Here is a 22430-nt window from a genome sequence, read left to right on the forward strand (position 1 = left end):
ATGCACTTTAAGAAAATGCAAAAAAAAAATTCAGTTTTTTGAAATTTACAAGTGCGCATGCCCCCTTAAAAATCGTTGCATAAAAGTATGCAAAAACAACTTTTTTTTGGAATTTATATTTTGAAAGGTTATTTAATGTTTTGGTGGAAAAGATGAAGGGCCAAGCAACCACCAACAAAACCATTTAAAAATAGTAGTAATATGTTTAAGTGCAGCGGTTGTTATCAGCATTTATTCTTGTCTGTCTGTCTCCCAGTTTCTCATGTGAGCTTTGGTAGAGCTTCTGCGCCTAAGCTCTTTGTTATGCACTTTTTCGGCATCGATTTGAGCGGCTGGGTTTTATGGAGTTAAATTGACCCCCAATAAATATTGGAAATATGAATCAAAATTGTTTAATTCGGCCAAAAAGATAGTAGCGTTACATTTGGTGACCCCGATGCGATCGCATCCCGGTTAAGTATTGTGATCAGTATTAAAAGTTCCACGGAAACTCTGTTGTTTTGTTGTGATAAACTTGCATTTTAATTACTTAATGGAGTCTGGAGGTGAATCTACAGGATCTGCTGCCTCAAGTAGGGAGAGGATTCTGTAGAGACGTGCAGAGGTGACGTGTCAGGAAATGGAGGTCCTGCATTAGGAGGACAAGGCTGCGATGCAGACCGACAACTGTACCATCCTGATCCTCGAGTCAAGGGAGAAGCGTCTGCGCGATCGATTCACTACGCTGCAGGAGGAATTGGAGGAGTTAAATTATAGCGAGATCGGAAGTGATTTAAATTGGAAATTCTCTCAGCTGGCCACGGACGTGCACGTTGATAATTAGTTGGAGGTCTCCAAGCGCTTCATGAGAGCGCTTGCTGCGCACTCTACGCTTTTGGATGGTACCAGTGGTGAAGCAGGCCTGCTTCCGCATTTCCCCCGTTGCCGATGCCAACAATTAGCGGCGGCTATGCCGAGTTTCTGCGCCGTGCTTAGGACGACGATTGACAGCCATCCCCATTTGACCAAGATGGAGATGCTCAGGTGGCTCATTTCATGTCTGCGTGAGTCCGCCTTAGAGACCGTTAAAGCGCTGCAGATTACTGACGCTAACTATTATGTTGCCTTTGATCTTTTGCACAACCGTTTTAGTAATCGACGATTAATATTCCAGGTTCACATGAACGAGATTCTGCAGCTAAGGGTGGTTGAGCCGGGATCCGTTGCAACTCTTCGGTATTATCCGACCGTTTCAATGGTCATATGCTGGCCCTTATGAGTTCTGGATGACCTGCCGAGATCCAAGGGTGCCTGTATGTCCAGTTAATCCTACAGAAGCCTGATCCTGCGACAAGGGCGAAGTGGGAGGATTCTCTCTCAGAGAGCAAGGAGGACAGTCCTCCATCGTGGGAGTTTTTGGCTCGATTCTTGGAGAAAAATGACGGACGCTTGAAGGTGTGGAATGTGTAGCCACGCATCCACCAGCAAAGCGGACGGCCGATGTGTATCCTAATACCAACCGATCTTCGTGCGTGGTTAGTAACACTCGTTCTGCTCTGTGCACCCTATGCGGTGTTGTGGCTCATGCCTTACCAGCTTGTCCAAGGTTCATTGTCTTGTGATTTGAGGAACGGTACGACAGTTACAAAACAAACCATTTAAAAACAAGAAAGCTAACTTCGGGCGAAGCCGAAGTTGATATATCCTTGCAGTGAAGGTTGTTTCATTTCCGATCGTTCATTTATATGGCGGCTATAGGATATAGTTGACCGATCAGTATGAAATTTGGCAGATCTAATTTGATTCCCCAACAGGGAATCCGTAGAAAGTCCCATCATTCTAGCTTAAATGACACCAAAGTTATGGCAGTCGACCGATCCCGGCCGTTCCAACTTATATACTGCCCAAAACAAGGATGTGTGCAAAGTTTCAACTCGATAGCTTTAAAACTGAGACTAGTTTGCGTAGAAACAGACAAACAGACTGACGGACAGAAGGATATGTTTATATCGACTCAGGAGGTGATCCTGATCAAGAATATATATACTTTATAGTGTCGGAGGTGTCTCCTTCACTGCGTTGCACACTTTTGACCAAAATTATAGAGGGTAAATTATAAAGGGCAAGGGTATAAAAAAAAAATAAAACTCCCATTTAATTAAAATGAACTTGTTGTTATGAGTTGTATGGCCGAGTGCGATAATCGGTTGAGCATTGCACTCTAACACACAATATATAATTAAGACACACAATATACAATATACCCAATATATTGTATAGTTAAGCAGACACAATATATAGTTAAGATAAGTTATATACCATAAGAAAGGTATTGTGTTACTAAGAGTCTTTTTATCCAAAAATTTGCCAAACTTTGTTTGTTTTGAGAGAAATTCCACTAAAATTCGTGACATCCTAAATACGCGTCAATTCGTACCTCAACTAAGAATAACAGCTTTTTCAGAAATTTTGATACCTCTTTCCAATTTTTATACCCGGAACTCGTAGAGTACAATGGAACCCGGTTGTATAACGCAACGCGGTTGTATAACGCAGTACAATGGAACCCGGTTGTATAACGCAACTCCTAGAACCTAAGGGCTCTACCCGCTTTTGGGTGATACACGACAACCACCACGTAGGTTCCTAAGGGGTCCCAACCATAGCCAGGTCGAAACAAGTTCCATGAAGTTTTGGATCGCAGCCTCTGGTCAGGCACCGTGCTAAGAAGGACACTGCCGATTTAGACGCAAGAATAGACACTGGTAGGTAGCATAGAAACAGAAATCACAGACTGACCGGGGCGAGCAAAGCCAGTGAATTCAGATGAAACCCAATACCAAGTGATCTGAGTAGTAGACCTAGCACTTTCTTTCTTTAACATTGACTCTAATAAACATAGATTTATTAACATTTTATGAAACACAATATCCGGGCCTCAGCGAGCCGCGTCTAACTCAGAGCGGCCCATAGGACAATCCACAAAATCCACAAGAAAGGAAAGCTAACTTCGGTTAGAGCCGAAATTGATATACCCTTGATTACCCATACCCATAATTTCACCATCAAATCAATTCTCTACAAAAAAAGTTAGAAAAAGACTTAAGCATATTTAAAAATACCAAGGTTGTGCCATTTCAAATCGTTCCGATGTTTATGAAATTCGGTAGGTCGGATTAGTTTGTCAAACATAATACCTGTTTTAAGTCAAAATCTTCTTTCCCAAAACAAATTTAAGTTATGCCATTTCCGATCAATAAGTTAAATGACAGAATAAAGATATAATCAACCCATCCTGGCCGTTCTGACTTACATATAAAATGCCGCATTGAAATATCTTGTTTTGTGTTTGAGTCATTAAATTTGGCCAGAAAAGTTGGTAAAATTTCCTATATTAAACCGTAACAACCCAGTTAAAAAACTGAAAAAAAACTTTTTTTTATAGATTTATATTAGCTATTAGAATAGCTCGGCATCAACATTTTCAAACACTTTTAAACTTCGTTGATATATTTACAATAGGGGTCTAGATTTCCAAAAATACAGATTTTAAATTTGAAATATAAATTGCAATATATATTTTCTTATATTTCAGAACTTGACGGTCACCAATCCGATGAAACAAACTCTGGGGAAGGTGAAAACTCAAATGGAGGAACTTCAAATGTAGGAAATAGTGAAGATGATCAAGCTCGACTTATACTCAAAAGAAAGCTGCAGCGAAATCGAACTTCTTTTACAAACGAGCAAATAGATAATTTAGAAAAAGGTAAGATTATTTCGGAGAGTTAAAATACATACTTTATCCCATAGGTTACATACTTTATCCTATAGGTTAACGAAAATATTTATAAACGTTATTAAAGCTCATGTTCCTAATCGTAAGAATCTCTTAAGGGGGCATGCGCAGTTGGAGGGCCAAAAAATAGGCATTTTTCCGAATTTTTTTCTCGTAAACTATTGAATTTTTTTGAAATGTCGTTTTTGAAGTGAAACTTCTTATACGACGCCGGAAAATGTTGCGTTAAACGTTTAACGCTCCAGTGGAGGGGGAATAGCGTTGAACGCTTAACGCAACTCGGAAGGAGAAGAGGAAAAGAGAAAGATAGAGTGCGAGAGAGAGAGAGAGTGAATGAGAGTAAGGTATCGCCAGGCGCATGCGCTGCTATGGCGATACACGTAGCGCGTAACAGCTGCCTAGACTAATATTAGTGCCTATGCGTGAGTGCATCAAGCGTCCTATGTGTCGAAAATTCTTTTTCTTATTCTTATCTCGTATTTTGTTATTAAAGTGTTTCCCATAATTAATTCGTGTTCTATATAATATTGACGCACTACTTGTAGTATTAGTACAGTGAATAGTGATTCAAACAAACAATAAAATGAATGACAGTGAAAATTCGCATAACACAGCGGATTCCAGGTTATGTGGTGGTACGTTTCTCTTGAATATTTCAATTGTCCATAACAGATGCACCTTGTGGATCATATCATCTTGAAATTAATATCAATTGGATTGGCAAAAATTTTAATGGTTTGATTTTGAATTGATTTTACAGCGGAAAAAGACAGTGCAGCCGGTGTTTTAAGAGGAGGGAACAGAGCACAATATTATCGTGAATACCGAGCACGAAAGAAAGCAGAACTTGGACTTTGCTTTATAATAAATTTATAAAATGTGAATTGAAGAAAGTGTTGGTCACTCCACCTTATTTTTATCCTTTCCCTCCCGCTATTTTTCTTTTATACGAAATAATATGCATTTTTTGGAATATCGCTAAGAAGTTTCACTTCTTTCGCGCGTAGGGACTCCACGCACACAATTTTTTTAACTTAAATTTAAAAAAAAAAAGTAGAAAAAATTTAGGGGTTTCAAAGTTCCGTCCGAAAAAGACGAGTTGCGGTGACCAACACTGTGAAAATCTGGATCGTTTGAAATCAAAAAATGAAACGGATTTACATTTATTAAAAGTTTATCTAGTACTTAATCGAAGGATATTAAAAAAAAAATATTTGACAAAATGGCGACCTTTCAAAGTTGAAAAATCGTTTTTCGTTAAAAAAAACGGTAGTTTTTCAGCTGTAAAAAAAAAAGTTTTGCATAAAAAAATCAATCCTTCGATTTAGTACTAGATTATTATGTAATAAAAGAGCATGCTAAATTTCAAGACAATCGGGTCACTAGTTTTCGAGTAAGAGTGGTCACCGACTTCAAAAACGTAGTTTTGAGAAAAACGTGTTTAAAGTTTCAACTCACCATTACACTTACCGGAGGCCCCTCCCTTTCAACATGTGTAGCTCAGTGTATTTTCACCGGATCATTTCAAAATTTTGTGGACACATTTCTAAATGTATATACTTTAAGAAAATGCAAAAAAAAAAATTCGATTTTTTGAAAATTTCAAGTGCGCATGCCCCCTTAATGTATTATATATGCAAAAAATTTGAATGAAATATTTTGAAAATGATAGTTCAAAATCATGTACAGGACAATAAAAACAGTACATTTTCTTTACATATGTATACATAAATGGGCAAAAAAATTAAAAAACAAGAAAGGAAAGCTAACTTCGGGCGGAGCCGAAGTGTATATACCCGTGCAGTTGAGTCGCAGTCCGCTAGATGGCGCCACGCATCTTATATAATTAGATATATAGCGGATCGTATATAGTTGGCCGATCCTTATGAAATTTGGCAAATCGAATTATTTTGCCAAAAGAAGAATCCATTGAAACTCCCATCCTTCTAACTTGAAAAACAACGAAGTTATAGCATTTCCGATCAATAAGTTATATGGCAGCTATAGGATATAGACGGCCGATCCTTATAATTTTTGTACATAAGATATTTTGGTCAAATATAACATGTGTGGAAAGACCCTATAGCTGCCATATAACTGAATGATCGGAAATGGCACAACCTTGCTATTTTTATACCCTTGCAGAGGGTATATTGATTTTGATCAAAAGTGTGCAACGCAGTGAAGGAGACATCTCCGACCCTATAAAGTATATATATCCTTGATCAGGATCACCTCCTGAGTCGATATGAGCATGTCCGTTTCTACGCAAAATAGTCTCTCAGTTTTAAATCTATCGAGTTGAAACTTTGCGAGTTGAAACAGTATCTAATTCGGAACGGCCGGTATCGGTCGACTATATCCTATAGCTGCCATATAACTGATTGATCGGAAATGCTATAACTTCGTAGTTTTTCAAGCTAGAAGGATGGGCCTTTCTATGGATTTTAATTTGGGCAAACGTAACTGCCAAATTTCATAAGGATCGGCCGTCTATATCCTATAGCTGCCATATAACAGATTGATCGGAAATGCCTTAACTTGGTTGTTTTTCAAGTTAGACGGATGGGAGTTTCAATGGATTCCTTCCTGGTCAAAATAATTCGATATGCCAAATTTCATAAGGATCAGCCGACTATATACGATTCGCTTATATATCTAATAATATAAGATGCGTGTCGCCACCTAGCGGACTGCGACTCAACTGCAAGGGTATATAAACTTCGGCTCCGCCCGAAGTAAGCTTTCCTTTCTTGTTAAAGACGCGTACGGCTGTTTCCAACATTTTTATTAGAAAATCGATTCGATGGTGAAATTCTCATAAGGATCGGTTAGCTATATACGATCTGATATATATTTAATTGTGTAAGCTTCTGCAAGGGTATATCAACTTCGGCTCCGCTCGAAGTTAGCTTTCCTTTTTTGTTAATAATCAATTTATCCTATTTTTTTTAGAATTTGAACGTACACATTACCCAGATGTTTTTGCGAGAGAAAGATTGGCTGGTAAGATTGGCTTACCAGAAGCAAGAATTCAAGTTTGGTTTTCAAACCGACGCGCTAAATGGCGTCGTGAAGAAAAACTGCGAAATCAGAGGAGAACTCCAAATTCAACTTGTGCTAGCGGAACTTCATCTACAACTTCAACTACAGTATCGGCAACTAATAGTCCAACTAATATGAGCGCCTGTTCGTTGTTGACGGTAACAGGCATATGCCCCACAGTCAGTAAGTAAACGCTACTAAATTTATTGAAATCTATAAAGCACTCATAAAACACACTTTCATGATCTTGTTACAAAATATACTATTAGGAGGTAGTTCGTATATCCATGTACTCCAACTGCTTTTGCAGATGCACTTGTCATCACTGTAACAATGTTATGAGTTCGATTTTCCCAATTTTATTTCTTTCTCCTAATTTGTTTATGAGTTCACATTCTGAGCTGCGGTTATATCCTTGCAGAGGGAATTATAATTTTGGTCAAAAGTGTGCTAAGCAGTGAAGGTTATACCTCCGACCCTATAAAGTATATATATTCTTGGCTATATTCGGAACAGGATCGGTCGAGTTATATGGAAGCTATAGGACTTCCATATAACTGATTGATCGTAAATGCCATAGCTTTGGTATTTTTTTATGTTGGATTAATGGGACTTTCTAAGGATGCCAAATTTTATAAGGATCGGCCGACTATATCCTATAGCTGTCGTATAACTGAATGATCGGAATTGGCGTTACTTTGTTTTTTTTAGGCTAGAAAATTGGGACTTTATAAAGATTTTATTTTTATTTATTTATTGAATCCTATTTACAACTAACAATTAACTGTTATTTATAAAATTTTTAAAATTAATTATAATTAAGAGTAAGGCTAAATTTATCTAATAGAAAACAATCAATTTTCATTTTATTACATCTAGGGTTAATTCAGGGGAAAATAAATGTGACAAAAGGTTATAATTTTTACAGATAACACGAAAAGGATCATGGTCCGCAAAATTAGTTCTACAAATTGGTAACCAAAGGGGTCGGAAGGACTTGGTTGACCTGTTTGAAACAGAAAAAAGTATCTTTTCCAGTAAAAGTTTCGAGTTAACTTGACCGAGAATGATTTTATGAAGGAGCATGACTCCAGCACAAGTACGACGTACCTGCAATGGTGGTAGGTCTAATAACTTTAGCCGGCAAAGATATAGTGAAAGGAGACCATCTGAATCCCAGTTTAAGTATTTTAAAGCAAATAAAAGAAACCATATATTGCGGACTCCAAACGCATGAACAGTATTCTATCATCAGTAATCCATCAACAAGTTTGTCCATCGCGTTATGGGTTATATCATGAAAAGAATCAGTAGCAGCTTCAATAGAGTTAAAAGATGAAAGATATTCCTAGTCGATTCCAGCTAAATGATTGCGAATGACATTTAGTACGAGACTCAGCCTTATAATTAGAATGAATATGAGGGACATCAATTAACACAGAAACCAATAGTGTAGGATGGTGTAATTCTTCAGGAAGCGATAGTGGTGAAAACCAATTTACAGGCACAGAGGATATCATATTAGAGAAAATAAGGTCTAGAGATCTGCTAAGTGTGTTAAGGATGGGGTTAATTTGGAAAAAAGCAATTTCTATTAATTCTTCAGTAAAGTCGTTGCGACAACTGGCATGCAGGGAATTGTCATTTTCACACGGGATCCAGGAGATTTGGGGAAGGTTGAAATCACCCATAATTAGGACAAAATCAGAGTCATTGACTTAATAGCCACAAGGTGTTGAAAATATACAGTATCCTCAACCGATGGAGGTATATAGGAACCAACAGCTATTTTTACAGCGATGAACCCGATTCCAAACTGATTCGAGAAAAAATTTAGTTCAGCTGAGTACTCATTATTAACAGCAATGAAGACACCGCCTGCGAAAGATGGCCTATCCATTCGAAACACAGTGTACTTGGAACAAAAATTTCATAATCAGAGGCAGAGGAATTAAGCCAGTTTTTAGTAAGTGCAATAGCATCAAAATCAAAAGAAGCACTCTTAGTAAAAAATTGGCTCAAGTTACCCAGAATACTTCGAACGTTTTGGTAGCAGAAAGAAGAATCATATTATAATTTTTTGGAGCTGAATCGGCGTAGTTGGGATTTAGAGGATATTTGCCTAAATATTCATTTATAATACTGTGTTCAGGCCGGGCTGACGGATTCAAGTGCTAATTCATTAGGAGCTACCTTAAGATGGTTTAAGAGGTGACTCCTGACATCATCCACAGTGGCATCCGGAATAAGGCGGAATACAAATATAGCTTTACGAAGTGCAACAGCTATAAGCATAAGCTCAGAAGATCTTATTTCGGGCGCCACACCAGTGAGAGGCCTAGGAGAAGGTACCACAGGATCTTGCTGGTTTTCCATCGATAGAGGATCCAAGACAATAGGTGGACCAAGACTCCTTGACGATTCCATTGGCTGACTGGGTGAACGGATCACTTCCACAGGAACAACAGACGGCGATGATGTATTAGGCGTTAAAAATGTATCCGAATGAATCGCATGAGAAGCAGGAGTACCCAATAAATTTACCACCGTCAGGTTGTTGTTCGGAATTTTTCTCCTTGGAGAATCCATTAATAACTTGAGACCAGGAAGTTGAGTCTCAAGTGTAAAAAATTGCTCATTAAGTGCAGAAATTTACTTACGGACATTACGAAAGCCATTTTTCGTCTGCTCAATCTCTCTATGGGCAATACAAGACCAAGTTAGACCTTATCCATCCATTGTGCCAGCACATTTAATATGTTAGCAATTATTTTAACGCCAGCAGGTGATACGAGTCACCAGTGATGGATCCTCCAAACTTGCATATTTTAGCAGTGCGAATTAGACTCATTATTGACAGAGATTTGTCCACTGTAGTGAGAGCGAGAACCACTTCAGAGTAACAAATAATGTAACGGGTTACACGACTAGAGAATACAACTCAGGAAAGGAATATATATATGAATATTCGAAGAGCGCGGCAGAAGTAATATTGAAGAATAATATTGTTTTTACGCATTGTATGGTTCAATGAACTATATAGGTCAAATATGCTCCGAAAATGATACAGTATATTTAGATTGTCGCGAGAAGAAGAAGCTCGTTTCAAAGATATAGGCAATCTGATGAGAGCAATCGTAAAAACATGTAAAAACATGGATACGGCAAAGTCAGATTAAACAAGAAAGGAAAGCTAACTTCGGGCGGAGCCGAAGTTTATATACCCTTGCAGTTCAGTCGCAGTCCGATAGGTGGCGCCACGCATCTATATTATTAGATATACAGCGGATCGTATATAGTCGGCCGATCCTTATGAAATTTGGCATATCGAATTATTTTGACCAAAGAAGCATACATTGAAAATCCCATCCTTCTAACTTGAAAAACAACGAAGTTATGCCATTTCCGATCAATCAGTTATATGGCAGCTATAGGATATAGTCGACCGATCTTTATGAAATTTGGCAGATCGTATAAGTTGGACCAAATAAGAATCCATAGAAAGTCCCAACCTTCTAACTTGAAAAACAACGAAGTTATGCCATTTCCGATCAATCAGTTATATGCCAGCTATAGGATATAGTCGACCGATCCCGGCCGTTCCGACTTATGTACTACCTGCAAAGGAAAGAAGGGTGTGTGCAAAGTTTCAACTCGATAGCTTTAAAACTGAGAGACTAGTTTGCGTAGAAACAGACAGACAGACGGACAGACAGACAGACAGACAGACGGACAGACGGACAGACGGACATGCTTATATCGACTCAGGAGGTGATCCTGATCAAGAATATATATACTTTATAGGGTCGGAGATGTCTCCTTCACTGCGTTGCACACTTTTGACCAAAATTATAATACCCTCTGCAAGGGTATAAAAATTCTGGGCAAAGTTATCCAATCATATAACTTAACGATCGGAAATGACCCAATCCTGCTTTTTTTAAAGACGCTTGGAGCAGTTTCCGACATTTTTATTAGAAATAGAATCTTTCAGGGAAATTTATTTTAGTTAACCTAATACGACCTTCCAAACTTCATAAGGATCGGTCGACTATATTCTATAGGTATCAGGTAACTGAATGATCGAAAATGGCACAGCCTTTCTATTTTTAAAGATGGTTGGAAACAGCCAATACTTTTATTAGAAAATTTATTTGATAGTGAAAGTCTCATAAGGATCGGCCAACTATATACGACCCGCTACGCTATGCGAGGGTTGCTATATATATTTCTGGCCTAGGCCATACTAAGTGTTGCCTGGCGCCATCTGACGTTTTCATTGGCAGTGGTGGAGCGAGGGGGGGGCGAAAGGGGCAGTCGCCCCGAGCGCCAAGACTAAGGGGCTGCAAAATTGGTGCAATTGGTGCAAAAAATTTAAGCAAAAAAAAAAAAAAACAAAAAAGTTGATATAGCTACATCAGTAGATTATAATGATATCATCACTGCTTTTGCAGAGGCGAAAGCAAGAAAAGTTAAATTTTAAAAAACCCTTGTTCTAAGTATTCCAACAATGTAATTATTAAAAATTTCATGATTGCATTGAAAATTTTTGATGACCGGGGGGGGGGGGGGCGGCAAAAGCGTCTTTCGCCCCGAGCGCCAACGAGGCTAGCGCCGCCACTGTTCAGAACGTATTTTGTTTTGTTTACACTGACTTGAAAAATTCTATTTGCCAGAAAATGGAATTAACTCGTGAACATTTTCGCGCAATCAGTTTTCACGGTTTTCGACGTGAATTTCGGCTTTCGACACAACAAGAAAGCATCGATGAACTTAAATCTTTGTTTGGCGATGGAGCACCATCTTATAGCACTGTGAAAAACTGGTACAATGAATTCAATCGTGGCCGACGCTCGCTCGAAGATGAAGGCTATGAAGGTCGTCCGAAAACAGTCGCTTTTCCAGAGAACATTGACGCCATGCATGACCTGATAATGCAAGATCGTCAAGATAGGGCATTTCTTCCACCAGCATACATACATATAGGTGTACAAAATGACTGATTTTTATACCCTTGCAGAGGGTATTATAATTTTGGTCAAAAAGTGTGGAACGCAGTGAAGGAGACATCTCCGACCCTATAAAGTATATATATTCTTGATCAGGATCACCTCCTGAGTCGATATGAGCATGTCCGTCTGTCCGTCTGTCCGTCTGTCTGTTTCTACGCAAACTAGTCTCTCAGTTTTAAAGCTATCGAGTTGAAACTTTGCACACATCCTTATTTCCTTTGCAGGCAGTATATAAGTCGGAACGGCCGGGATCGGTCGACTATATCCTATAGCTGCCATATAACCGATTGATCGGAAATGCCATAACTTTGGTGTTTTTTAAGTTACAGGGTTGGGACTTTCCACACCTGTTATATTTGACCAAAATATCTTATGTACAAAATTTCATAAGGATCGGCCGACTATATCCTATAGCTGTCATAGAACGATTGGAATTGGCATAACTTTAGTGTTTTTTAAGTTAGAAAGATGGGATTTGGTACAGATTCTATTTTGGAGAAAACAATCTAATCTGCCAATTTTCATCAGGATCGGCCGACTATAAACGATCCGCTATATATCTAATAAAATAAGACTGCGACTGAACTGCAAGGGTATATCAACTTCGGCTCCGCCCGAAGTTAGCTTTCCTTTCTTGTTTTTGTTTTTCTTGCACGTGCCGAACAAGAATATTTTTTATATGCAATTTTGTACACCTATATAGCATATTTTCGTCACTAAAATTGATATCAGATATTTTGGGTTTCGCATGCAGGTTCGTTACCGGTACTTTACCTCGTCAAGAAGTTTTTTTTATATAATATCAGTTGTTGTTTGTATGTATTGATCTTCAATTATTTAAAATAGAACGCATAATATATGCAATACATATATATGGAAGTAACCTCTGGACAGGAGATTCACTCAGTTAGCAATACTTTAATTGTAAGGATAAACATCAAAACTCTTTTTTTTTACTCTATAGATTTTGACATTCAAGAAGGTGGAATAATTAAAAAACTTTCCAAAGACGTAAAGAATTTTTCGATAGCTTCAGTGGCTCTGAAGTTATACGTATTTTTAATTTACAAAGGTTTTGGAATTTGGTTAGTTTAAAAATTTTAATTAAAAATTTGCCCAAAAATTTATTTAAAATCCAAAATTGTTTCGTAGTTGTGGGAAACCAAATTATTTTAACAAATTAACATATGAGAGGCCTATCCTTATGAGAGTTCCACTATATAATAAATTATAAAAAAAAAACAAGAAAGGAAAGCTAACTTCAAGCGGAGCCGAAGTTGATATACCCTTGCAGTTAAGCAGAAGCTTATATTATTATTATATATATCGGATCCTATATAGTTGCCCGATCCTTATGAGAATTTCACCATCAACAAAATTTCTAATAAAATTATTGGAAACAGCCCCAAGCATCTTTAAAAATAGAAAGGTTGTGCCATTTCCGATCGTTCAGTTATATGGCAGGTATAGGATATAGTTAGCCGATTCTTATGAAACATAGGATTAGATTGCCCAAAACGGAAACCGTAGATAGTCCCATCATTCTAGCTTCAAAAACAACAAGTTAGCCAATTATCCTAATAAAATTTTGCAAATCGGATAAGATGCAATCTGTACTAAGTCCAATCCTTCTATCTTATAAAAAAAAACAAAGCTATGGCATATCCGATCAATCATATAATAAACATCTAAAATAAATGCGCCAAGATAAAAAATTAAAAAAACTGGAAATTGCGTTTTTCCAGTTTTTCTAGTTAAACCAATTGTTGAATGTAACAATTTATTTTGGGTATGCGATATAAAATAATAAATATTAGAAAAGTATTGGCGGAGTTGGTTTGCCTGGTTTTTTTTTTTTACCTTTTAATCCATGATTTGGCCCAAAAACGGTGGTGGCTGTAATTTAAGTTTTATTTATATGCATTATATGCTCAGTGGGGGCATATGCATATAAAGCTTTCTACTCGTAAAATTGTGCATTTGTAAGTCTTCTCATTAAGACATGAGACACTGATACACAAAGCAGAATTACATCAAATATTGCCATCAAGCAACGAAGTTCGAGATTAGCCGAGTGGAGAGCGTTGTGGTTTCTAACACGGGAGGGCCTGTGTTCTAGTCCTAGTTGAGCCAATGTTTCTATTTTTATTTTTAAGCCCTTTTTATATTTGGATTTTATTTTTAAATAATTAAACTAAAAGCTGAAAAGATATACTCCATATTTTTAAGGGTATTGACCAAATATATGCAGACTCCAAAAAGCAACGTTGCCAATCAAATACACACACATGTATAAGTAAATGCAAGCTTCACAGGAGGCTGGACAAAATTGGTAGCTGCACTTACAGGACTATATCTTGAGTTAACGAATTTTGCCAGATGTAAGCGATATATCAAAAGTTGCGTCATCTCAAGAGCTATCTCCACGTGCAATATGAATATGATCAAATGAGCCAATTTTGAAAATAATTTTTTATACCCTTGCAGAGGGTATTATTATTTTGGTCAAAAGAGTGCAACGCATCGAAGGAGACATCTCCGACCCTATAAAGTATATATATTCTTAATCAGGATCAGCTCTTGAGTCGATATAAGCATGTCCGTCTATCTGTCTGTCCGTCTGTCTGTCGGTTTCTTCGAAAACTAGTCTCTCAGTTTTAAAGCTATCGAGTTGAAACTTTGCACACATCTTTCATTTTCTTGCAGGTAGTACATAAGTCGGAACGGCCGGGATTGGTCGACTAAATCCTATAGCTGCCATATAACTGATTGATCGGAATTGCCATAACTTTGGTGATTTTTAAGTTAGAGGGCTGGGACGTTCTACGTATTTTACATTTGGCCAAAATATTTGATGCACAAAAGGATCGGCCATCTATATTCTATAGCTATCATAGAACGATCGGAATTGGCATAACTTTGGTGTTTTTTAAGTTAGAAAGATGGGACTTGGTTCAGATTCCATTTTGGGCAAAATAATCTTATTGGCCACATTTCATAGGGATCGGCCAACTATATCCAGTAGCCGCTATATAACTGAACGATCGGAAATGGCACAACTGCAAGGGTATATCAACTTCGGCTTCGCCCGAAGTTAGCTTTCCTTTCTTGATTTTTTTTGGTACCTCAAGATTGGTACCCCAACCGACCCGTCCGACATTTCTTTCAGAAGTTATTCAAGAAATTCGATTTTTACAGCTTTTTCAAAAAGTTATAGAACAATAATTGCTCATATGACAATAACAAAAATCTCTAATTTTGTTCAGGATTGCCAAGAAAAAAATACAGACAAAGAGACACACTTGCTTCATTTTAAACTTCTGAAAGAAATTTCGGACCGGTTCGGTTAAAGTACCAATCATGTGAGTCTTCTCATTAAGACATGAGACACTGAAACACAAAGCAGAATTACATCAAAATTTTCCCTAAAGCACCAAAGTTCGAGGTTGGACGAGTGGAGAGCGTCGTGGTTCCTAACACGGAGGGCCTGGGTTCGAGTCCTAGTTGAGCCAATTTTTACGTTTTACTTTTTTAAGCCCTTTTTTATTTGGATTTTATTTTTAAATAAATAAACTAAAATCTGAAAAAATATACTCCACATTTTTTAGGGTATTGACCAAATATATGCAGACTCCAAAAAGCAAAGTTGCCAATCAAATACACACATGTATAAGTAAATGCAAGCGTCCCAGGAGGCTGCACAAAAAGGGTAGCTGCACTTACAGGACTATATCTTGAGTTAACGAATTTTGCCAGATATGAGCGATATATCAAAAGTTGCGTCATCTCAAAAGCTATCTCCACGTGCAATATAAAAAGGATCAAACGAGCAAATTTTGAAAAAAATAATTTTTTTTCTAAAAAAAAAAAGTTTATTTTTAGTGTATTTTTTTTGTGTACTATATAGACGTTTGGTCTCAAAGAAAGTGAAATAGATATTTAAAAAACCCTTTCAACGGTGTAAAGCTCTTTTTAATATTTTTCTTAATTATAAAGTTATGAATTAACAAAGTTTTTTTAATTTTTTGACGTAAGTTTAAGGTATTTCAAAAAGTTGTAGAACAATAGTTGCTCATATGATAGTAACAAACATTTTCCAATTTTTTTCAGGATTGTTAAGAAAAACAGATTGTGCAAACAGACAAACCAACGCAAACTGGCTTCATTTTGAAGAAGAAGAAAAAATCGAGTTTTTCGAATAACTTCTGAATGAAGTGTCGGATCGGGATTTAGGTAGAAATCGACGCGTATTTGGCTCTAGAATGCGAATATATAAAAATATTCTCTCTGCGGACTAAAATGTCCACCAGCCCCACTTTCGTGATTAAAAATGTTTTTACTTTCACCCTAATTTCTCCCAAACCAAATAAATTTTGGAATATGTTTCGACAAAAATTATCTAATTGAAACAATACCTTTCGATTGGTATATAATTCATTTAGATCGGTTGCCTACAGAAAATTTTTAATTCTTCGGCTATATATAGAGTTTCCTCGCGCACGCCAAGGCATGCAGGTTGTCACCTCGTGGACTTCCGTCCACAGTGATTTGTTCTCGTTGGATCCCGCACAATTTGAAAATCGCTCAAAAAAAGGCTCGTATAGATTGGTGCGAAAAAATTTTTTAAAAATGCTTTCGCGGTGTTTCAAAAGACGTTTATAAGAACGTCACAGGTGACGAATCATGGATCTATGCTTATGAGCCCGAAACAAAACAGCAATAGACCGTGTGGGTCTTCGAAGACGAGCCAAATCCAACGAAAGTTGTTCGTGGAAGAAGCACTTTGAAGCAAATGGTGGCCTGTTTCTACGGTAAAACATGTCATGTGGCGACTATTCCGCTTGAGCAATGGAGGAAGGTCAATTCTGAGTGGTACACCACAATTTGATTGCCTGAAATCTTCGGAGAAATTCAAAAAACGAACAAGAGAAGACCATTCTGCACCATGACAATACGAGCTCTCACTCATCAGCTCTAACCAGCTCCTTTTTGACCGGCCAAAATGTCGAATTGATGGGTCATCCGCCATACAGCCCAGACTTGGCACCCAATGACTTCTTTTTATTCCCGCACATCTAGAGAAAAATGCGTGGCCAAAGATTTTCGATGCCAGAAGATGCTGTTGAAACGTTCAAAACCATGTTTTGGTTGGATTGTGTCTCAATCGGAGTGAACAAAGTGCTTCGACAATTGTCGATATAAGTCTCGCTGCAGAATACTTTAAAAAACAATAATCTTAATCTAATAACCATAAATATTCGCATTTTCATGATAAGGCCAGAAATATATATATCAACCCTCGTTTATGTATATAAATAATTTAAGCAGCTACCATATACCCTGCAAGGGTATATAAAATTCGGCTCCGCCCGTGTGTTTATTAGGATCAATGCAATTAGGTATATTTCTTAAGCTAAATTGATACGAAGTCCGATATGAAAGCCCTTGGGCTTTTCAACTTAAAAAATTCTTTTTCTCATCGAATTATATATATTAATAAACGAACGTTGCTCTAAGTTATTCCGATCTCGTCAAATGCCGCCCTTTAAACATTCAAAAGATTCGTATGTTGGAGTTTTAGAATAAACACGTCTTGCCAGAAACATTTTCCATTGGATTTAAATCGGGTAAGCAGGCAGGCAGTTTATGACGTTAACAGAACTGTCATTCACAAATTTCACAAATATTAGCCCGAATTTTATGTATTGCAACGCTATCCTGCATGAGTTTTATTAAGAATTCCCCATTTTCTTCTAGAAATATTAGAAGACTGTTGTCCAAGTCAAAAATATATTGTGCGCTGTTCATTTTTGAGCTCACAAACTTCAAAGCCACAGTGTTATTCTTATAAGGAGCATACCATTACGGAACCTTCTCCAAATTTTCTATTGGAAAATATGAGTGGTTCCTTTCTTAAATTCTTCCATCCTAGCAGTGCGATCTATCTGGTCGATCCAAGTAGCATTTTTTCTCATCAGAAAATATAACCGTAAAACAAGAAAGGAAAGCTAACTTCGGGCGAAGCCGAAGTTTATATAGCCTTGCAGTTGAGTCGCAGTCCGCTAGGTGGCGCCACGCATCTAATGTTATTAGATATATAACGGATCGTACATATATAGTCGGCCGATCCCTATGAAATTTGGCATATCGAATTATTTTGCCCAAAGAGGCATCCATTCCCATCCTTCTAACTTGAAAAACAACGAAGTTATGGCATTTCCGATCAATCAGTTATATGGCAGCTATAGGATATAGTCGACCGATCCCGGCCGTTCCGACTTATGTACTGCCTGCAACAGAAAGAAGGGTGTGTGCAAAGTTTCAACTCGATAGCTTTAAAACTGAGAGACTAGTTTTCGTAGAAACCGACAGACAGACGGACAGACAGATAGACGGACATGCTTATATCGACTCAAGAGCTGATCCTGATCAAGAATATATATACTTTATAGGGTCGGAGATGTCTCCTTCACTGCGTTGCACACTTTTGACCAAAATTATAATACCCTCTGCAAGGGTATAAAAAGGTATATTATTGTATCAACCATACACACAAAAACCTAATTGACATACGGAGTCCGCGAATTGAAGGCGAGCCATCTTGTGATGGGGGCGTAATTTTGGGGGCAAATTTTCTAATAACCAGTATCCACAAACGATTTTAAGGGAGTGTCGTATAGTTTTGATACGGGCGCAACCAAGTTGAAAAGCGAGCACACTAACCCTAACCCACGGTGAAGCTTTCAGGAGATGTGCTGTGACGATAAAGATGCATATTTTGAACGTTATGATTTGCACTTTTCACTAGCATACTGCGGTATTGGCATAAGGTTGGTGAAAGATTCTTAAGTTGGTAAGTGTATTGCCGTATTTTTTTAGGTCAAATGTGTGGATGATTTTTAATTTTCCTTTTTGTTTGGTTGCTTGTCTGGTGTAAAGTGAAATCAGTTGTGAGTTAGAACTGTGAAGACTGCAGACTGACCCAGGCAAGTTGGTATGAATAAACTGAAAGTTAGTTAATAATTTTATTTTTGTGTATAACTTTCCAGGATTGGGCTTTGATTGTAGTGTATTATTGTTGTGGGGTACGTTTAAAAACTAGTCTTTTGTCGATTTTTACGTAAACTGTTTTTCCCTGATTATGGTATATTTATTGTCCGTATTATGGTATATTTATTCTAAATCGGCTGCTTGTATTTTCACTAAGTGGTACTTTTAATAAAGTTGTTGGGCCAAGCAGCCAAAAAAAAATTATTTAAAAACAAGAAAGCTAACTTTGGGCGGAGCCGAAGTTTATATACCCTTGCAGTCAGGAAGCAGCTTAAATAATTATATATATATCTTATGAGATTTTTACCGTCGAATAATTTCCTAATAAAAATGTTGGAAACAGCCCCAAGCATCTTTAAAAATAGCAAGGTTTTGCCATTTCCGATCGTTCAGTTATATGGAAGCTATAGGATATAGTCGGCCGATCCCAGATTTTTTGACTTGTTATAATAATAATAAAATAAAAATAATAAATATAATATAATATTAAAAATAAAAAAAACATAATAATGCTTTGATTAACATATTTTGCAACATCACCAGAATAATAAGAAGTAAATTTTTTGTATAATTGAATATTTTGTGATTCCCATCAAATTTTGGACCAAAATATTGTAAAATGATATAGCTTAAAGGCGATACACTTATCGATAGTAAAGATACTAAAAAATACTTTGGCTAAACATTAGCTAATAAAGACATTATTCATGCTAATAATGTCCGTTAATAAACAAATTTGTTGCATTTGATATTTATTATATTTTTATATTAATTTTGAACATTATCTGAATCCTAGATCGTAGTATCATGCTTAGAACCTAAGCTTATAAAATGTTTACGTAAAATTAAAAAAAAAAAAATAATTCTTATATTTAAAGATAAAACTAACGAGATTGCTTCCTCGAGCCCGATTTCAGTCCCTGTTACTGCAACTACGGTTGGGGGTGGGATCACTGCTGCTATGGAGGACGATGGTAGACCTCCATCTACACTACATCTTTCAACTGTTAGTAAGTCTAACATAAACGATGATCGAGATACTGAGGATGGCCGCAACGTTTGTTCTCCTTGCTCTAATGGTAGTTCCATTCATCAGCATCAGATTACTGTTTCATCTCATGCTCAATCTCATGCGCACACCCGTGTTCCTGCGATCTCACCACGCCTTAGTTTTAATACTGGAGCTCCGGTAGGATTTAGCAGTGCTATGTACTCAAGCATGCAACATTCGACTTTGTCTATGTCCGAAAGTTATGGGTAAGAAGTATCCTATTTGAATAAACACGTTTTTCCCTAAAATTGCTTAACGAAAAAAATGCTTTTTTGTTTCTTAGATCGGTCACTCCAATGTCAAGCTTTAATCATGCGTCGATTGGACCCTTAGCTCCACCATCACCAATGTCACAGCACGGAAATATGACCCCACCACTTCATTACCCTTGCCATATGACTTTGCGTCCTCCGCCAATAGCGGCCCATCATATAACTAATGATGAAAGCAGCCTTGCCAGCGGAAACGTGAATTCCCATTCGAGTAGTTTAGGGGCCAACAATAGTGCAATGGGATATGAGGTCCTCGCTTATGGCTTGCCACCTCCCATAACTCCCATAACTTCGAGTAGTTCTTCTAGTTCAAATTTTCCTCCTTCAATCTCAGCTGGATCTAACTGTACAGTTTCTTCTCATCAATCTTTGGAAATGCGTCACTCACCCTGCAACTCTAATTCAATACATCTGGGAGGGGGCAGCAGTTCAATATATTCTACTGAAACAATTTCACCGCCAGTCCCTTCTTATACTCATATGAGCTACAATTATGCAACATCTGCAAACAATATATCGGCATCGGGAATCGCAAATCCACCACATGGAGGCTCTGGAAAGCAACAATTTTTTGCTTCATGTTTTTATTCTCCATGGGTATAGAATTGTAAAGGTGATTAAATAATAATAAAGCTTAAAAATTTGTAAACCACATTAAAAGTTTATAATAAATCAAATTTACATATCTCCCAAAAATAAAAAGGTTTTAAAGAAATGTGTATGTATTAATCAAGTTTCGCCCATGAAATTTTTTTTTAACATTTGGTGTACACAAAACTTATTAAAATACAAAAAAAAAATTAAAAATTTGTTGTTTTTTTTTATTTTTTGCGCGGTTCCCACTGCATACGTACAGCCCACCTCCCGTCCAACCGACCGAGGGACGCTGCCGCGTAACGTACGGCTCGAATCGCGGGAATAGCTCCGAGATAGTTTAAGCAAAGAGTAGGAGTAAGATATCAAGAGGAAGAGTGTTGCACAGATAAGGCTGTTAATATAAGCGATTTAAGATTGTTAGTGGAGCAAAGTGACAAGATGTGGTAGAGACCATTGTAGTCCGAACATAATACCCTGAATGGATCGTGTTGGGCATATGTCGAACTACAATGGCTGAAGAGTAGAAGACGAAAATTTCTAGCCCTTCTACTAGGAAGGTTAAAATTTAAGCGTGTTAGTAAGTGCTGGTTGTCTACATTTCCATAAATAAGATTATATAGAAGCATGAGATCCAGCATCGTTTTACTGTTTGTTAACGGTAACGGTGTTTCGGTAGTAAAAGTCTACTACGATAAGATGGGAGATGACGATTTGCATCCCAATTAAGTCCCCTACCAGCGAAAGTCAGGAATTTTTTTGTACAGATTCTATGTGATCTTGGTGTACTCCGTATTGAGGACTCCAGACACACGATCCATACTCAAGAATCGGACGGACCAATGATGTATATAACGTTTTAGTTATGTACGGGTCATTAAATTCTTTTGACCATCTTTTAATTAAACCAAGAACACCCATAGCTTTATTAACCATGGTAGATATATGGTCGTTAAATTTAAGTCTCAAATCTAATAGGTCACCTAGATCGTTAACTTGAGTTAATCGTTCTAAGGCGCTCATAAGTACAAGTGAATTAGCTAAGGCAAGGGACAAGTCGTTAATAAACAGTGTAAAAAGTAAGGGTCCAATATGGCTTCCTTGGGGCACCATAGATGTGGCGCGGACATAACGCGAGGTAACATCTTTAAAGAAAACACGTTGGGTTCTCCCAGATAAGTAGCTCGAAATCCAGATAAGAAGATCAGTTGGGAATCCCAAAAGACTGAGTTTACTTATAAGAAGCGAATGGTTAACAGAGTCAAATGCTTTACTGAAGTCAGTGTAAATGACGTCTGTTTGTGAGCCATTCCGGAAGCCATCCGTGATAAAAGATGTTAGCTCCAATAAGTTGGTAGTGGTGGAGCGGCGCTTCATGAAGCCATGCTGGCACGGAGTTATTATTGAACTACATAGGTGTTGCAAATGTGGAGTTTTTCAAAAAGCTTTGGAATTGCTGACAATTTAGAGATGCCTCTATAATTAGCAGCGTCGGATTTTTTCCTTTTTTTAACAAGCGGAATAATGAAAGATTCCCAGCAAAGAAAGAGATTTCCAGCAAAAGATTAAAGAGTTTATCCAGCGGTTTGCACAAAGCCTCGGCGCAGTTCTTCAGAACACTGCCTCGT

The 22430-nt window shown here is 37.4% G+C and overlaps 1 protein-coding gene across 3 annotated transcripts in view; it reads left to right on the top strand.

Moving 5' to 3' along the window:
- The window catches only part of LOC6505471 (paired box protein Pax-6), a 44038-nt gene extending 23046 nt beyond the window's left edge, over positions 1 to 20992 (top strand). For all 3 annotated transcript variants that reach the window (XM_001966210.4, XM_032455877.2, XM_044717600.1), the window contains 4 exons: positions 3575 to 3748; positions 6734 to 7006; positions 19764 to 20142; positions 20220 to 20992. In XM_001966210.4, the coding sequence (XP_001966246.1) occupies positions 3575 to 3748; positions 6734 to 7006; positions 19764 to 20142; positions 20220 to 20811 (1418 nt within the window). In that variant the 3' untranslated portion in view covers positions 20812 to 20992. The remainder of the gene's footprint in view (positions 1 to 3574; positions 3749 to 6733; positions 7007 to 19763; positions 20143 to 20219) is intronic.
- Positions 20993 to 22430: the final 1438 nt, after the last annotated feature.

Source organism: Drosophila ananassae, assembly GCF_017639315.1.
Source record: "Drosophila ananassae strain 14024-0371.13 chromosome 4 unlocalized genomic scaffold, ASM1763931v2 tig00000054, whole genome shotgun sequence".
In the NCBI taxonomy this organism is placed as follows: Eukaryota; Metazoa; Arthropoda; class Insecta; order Diptera; family Drosophilidae; genus Drosophila; species Drosophila ananassae.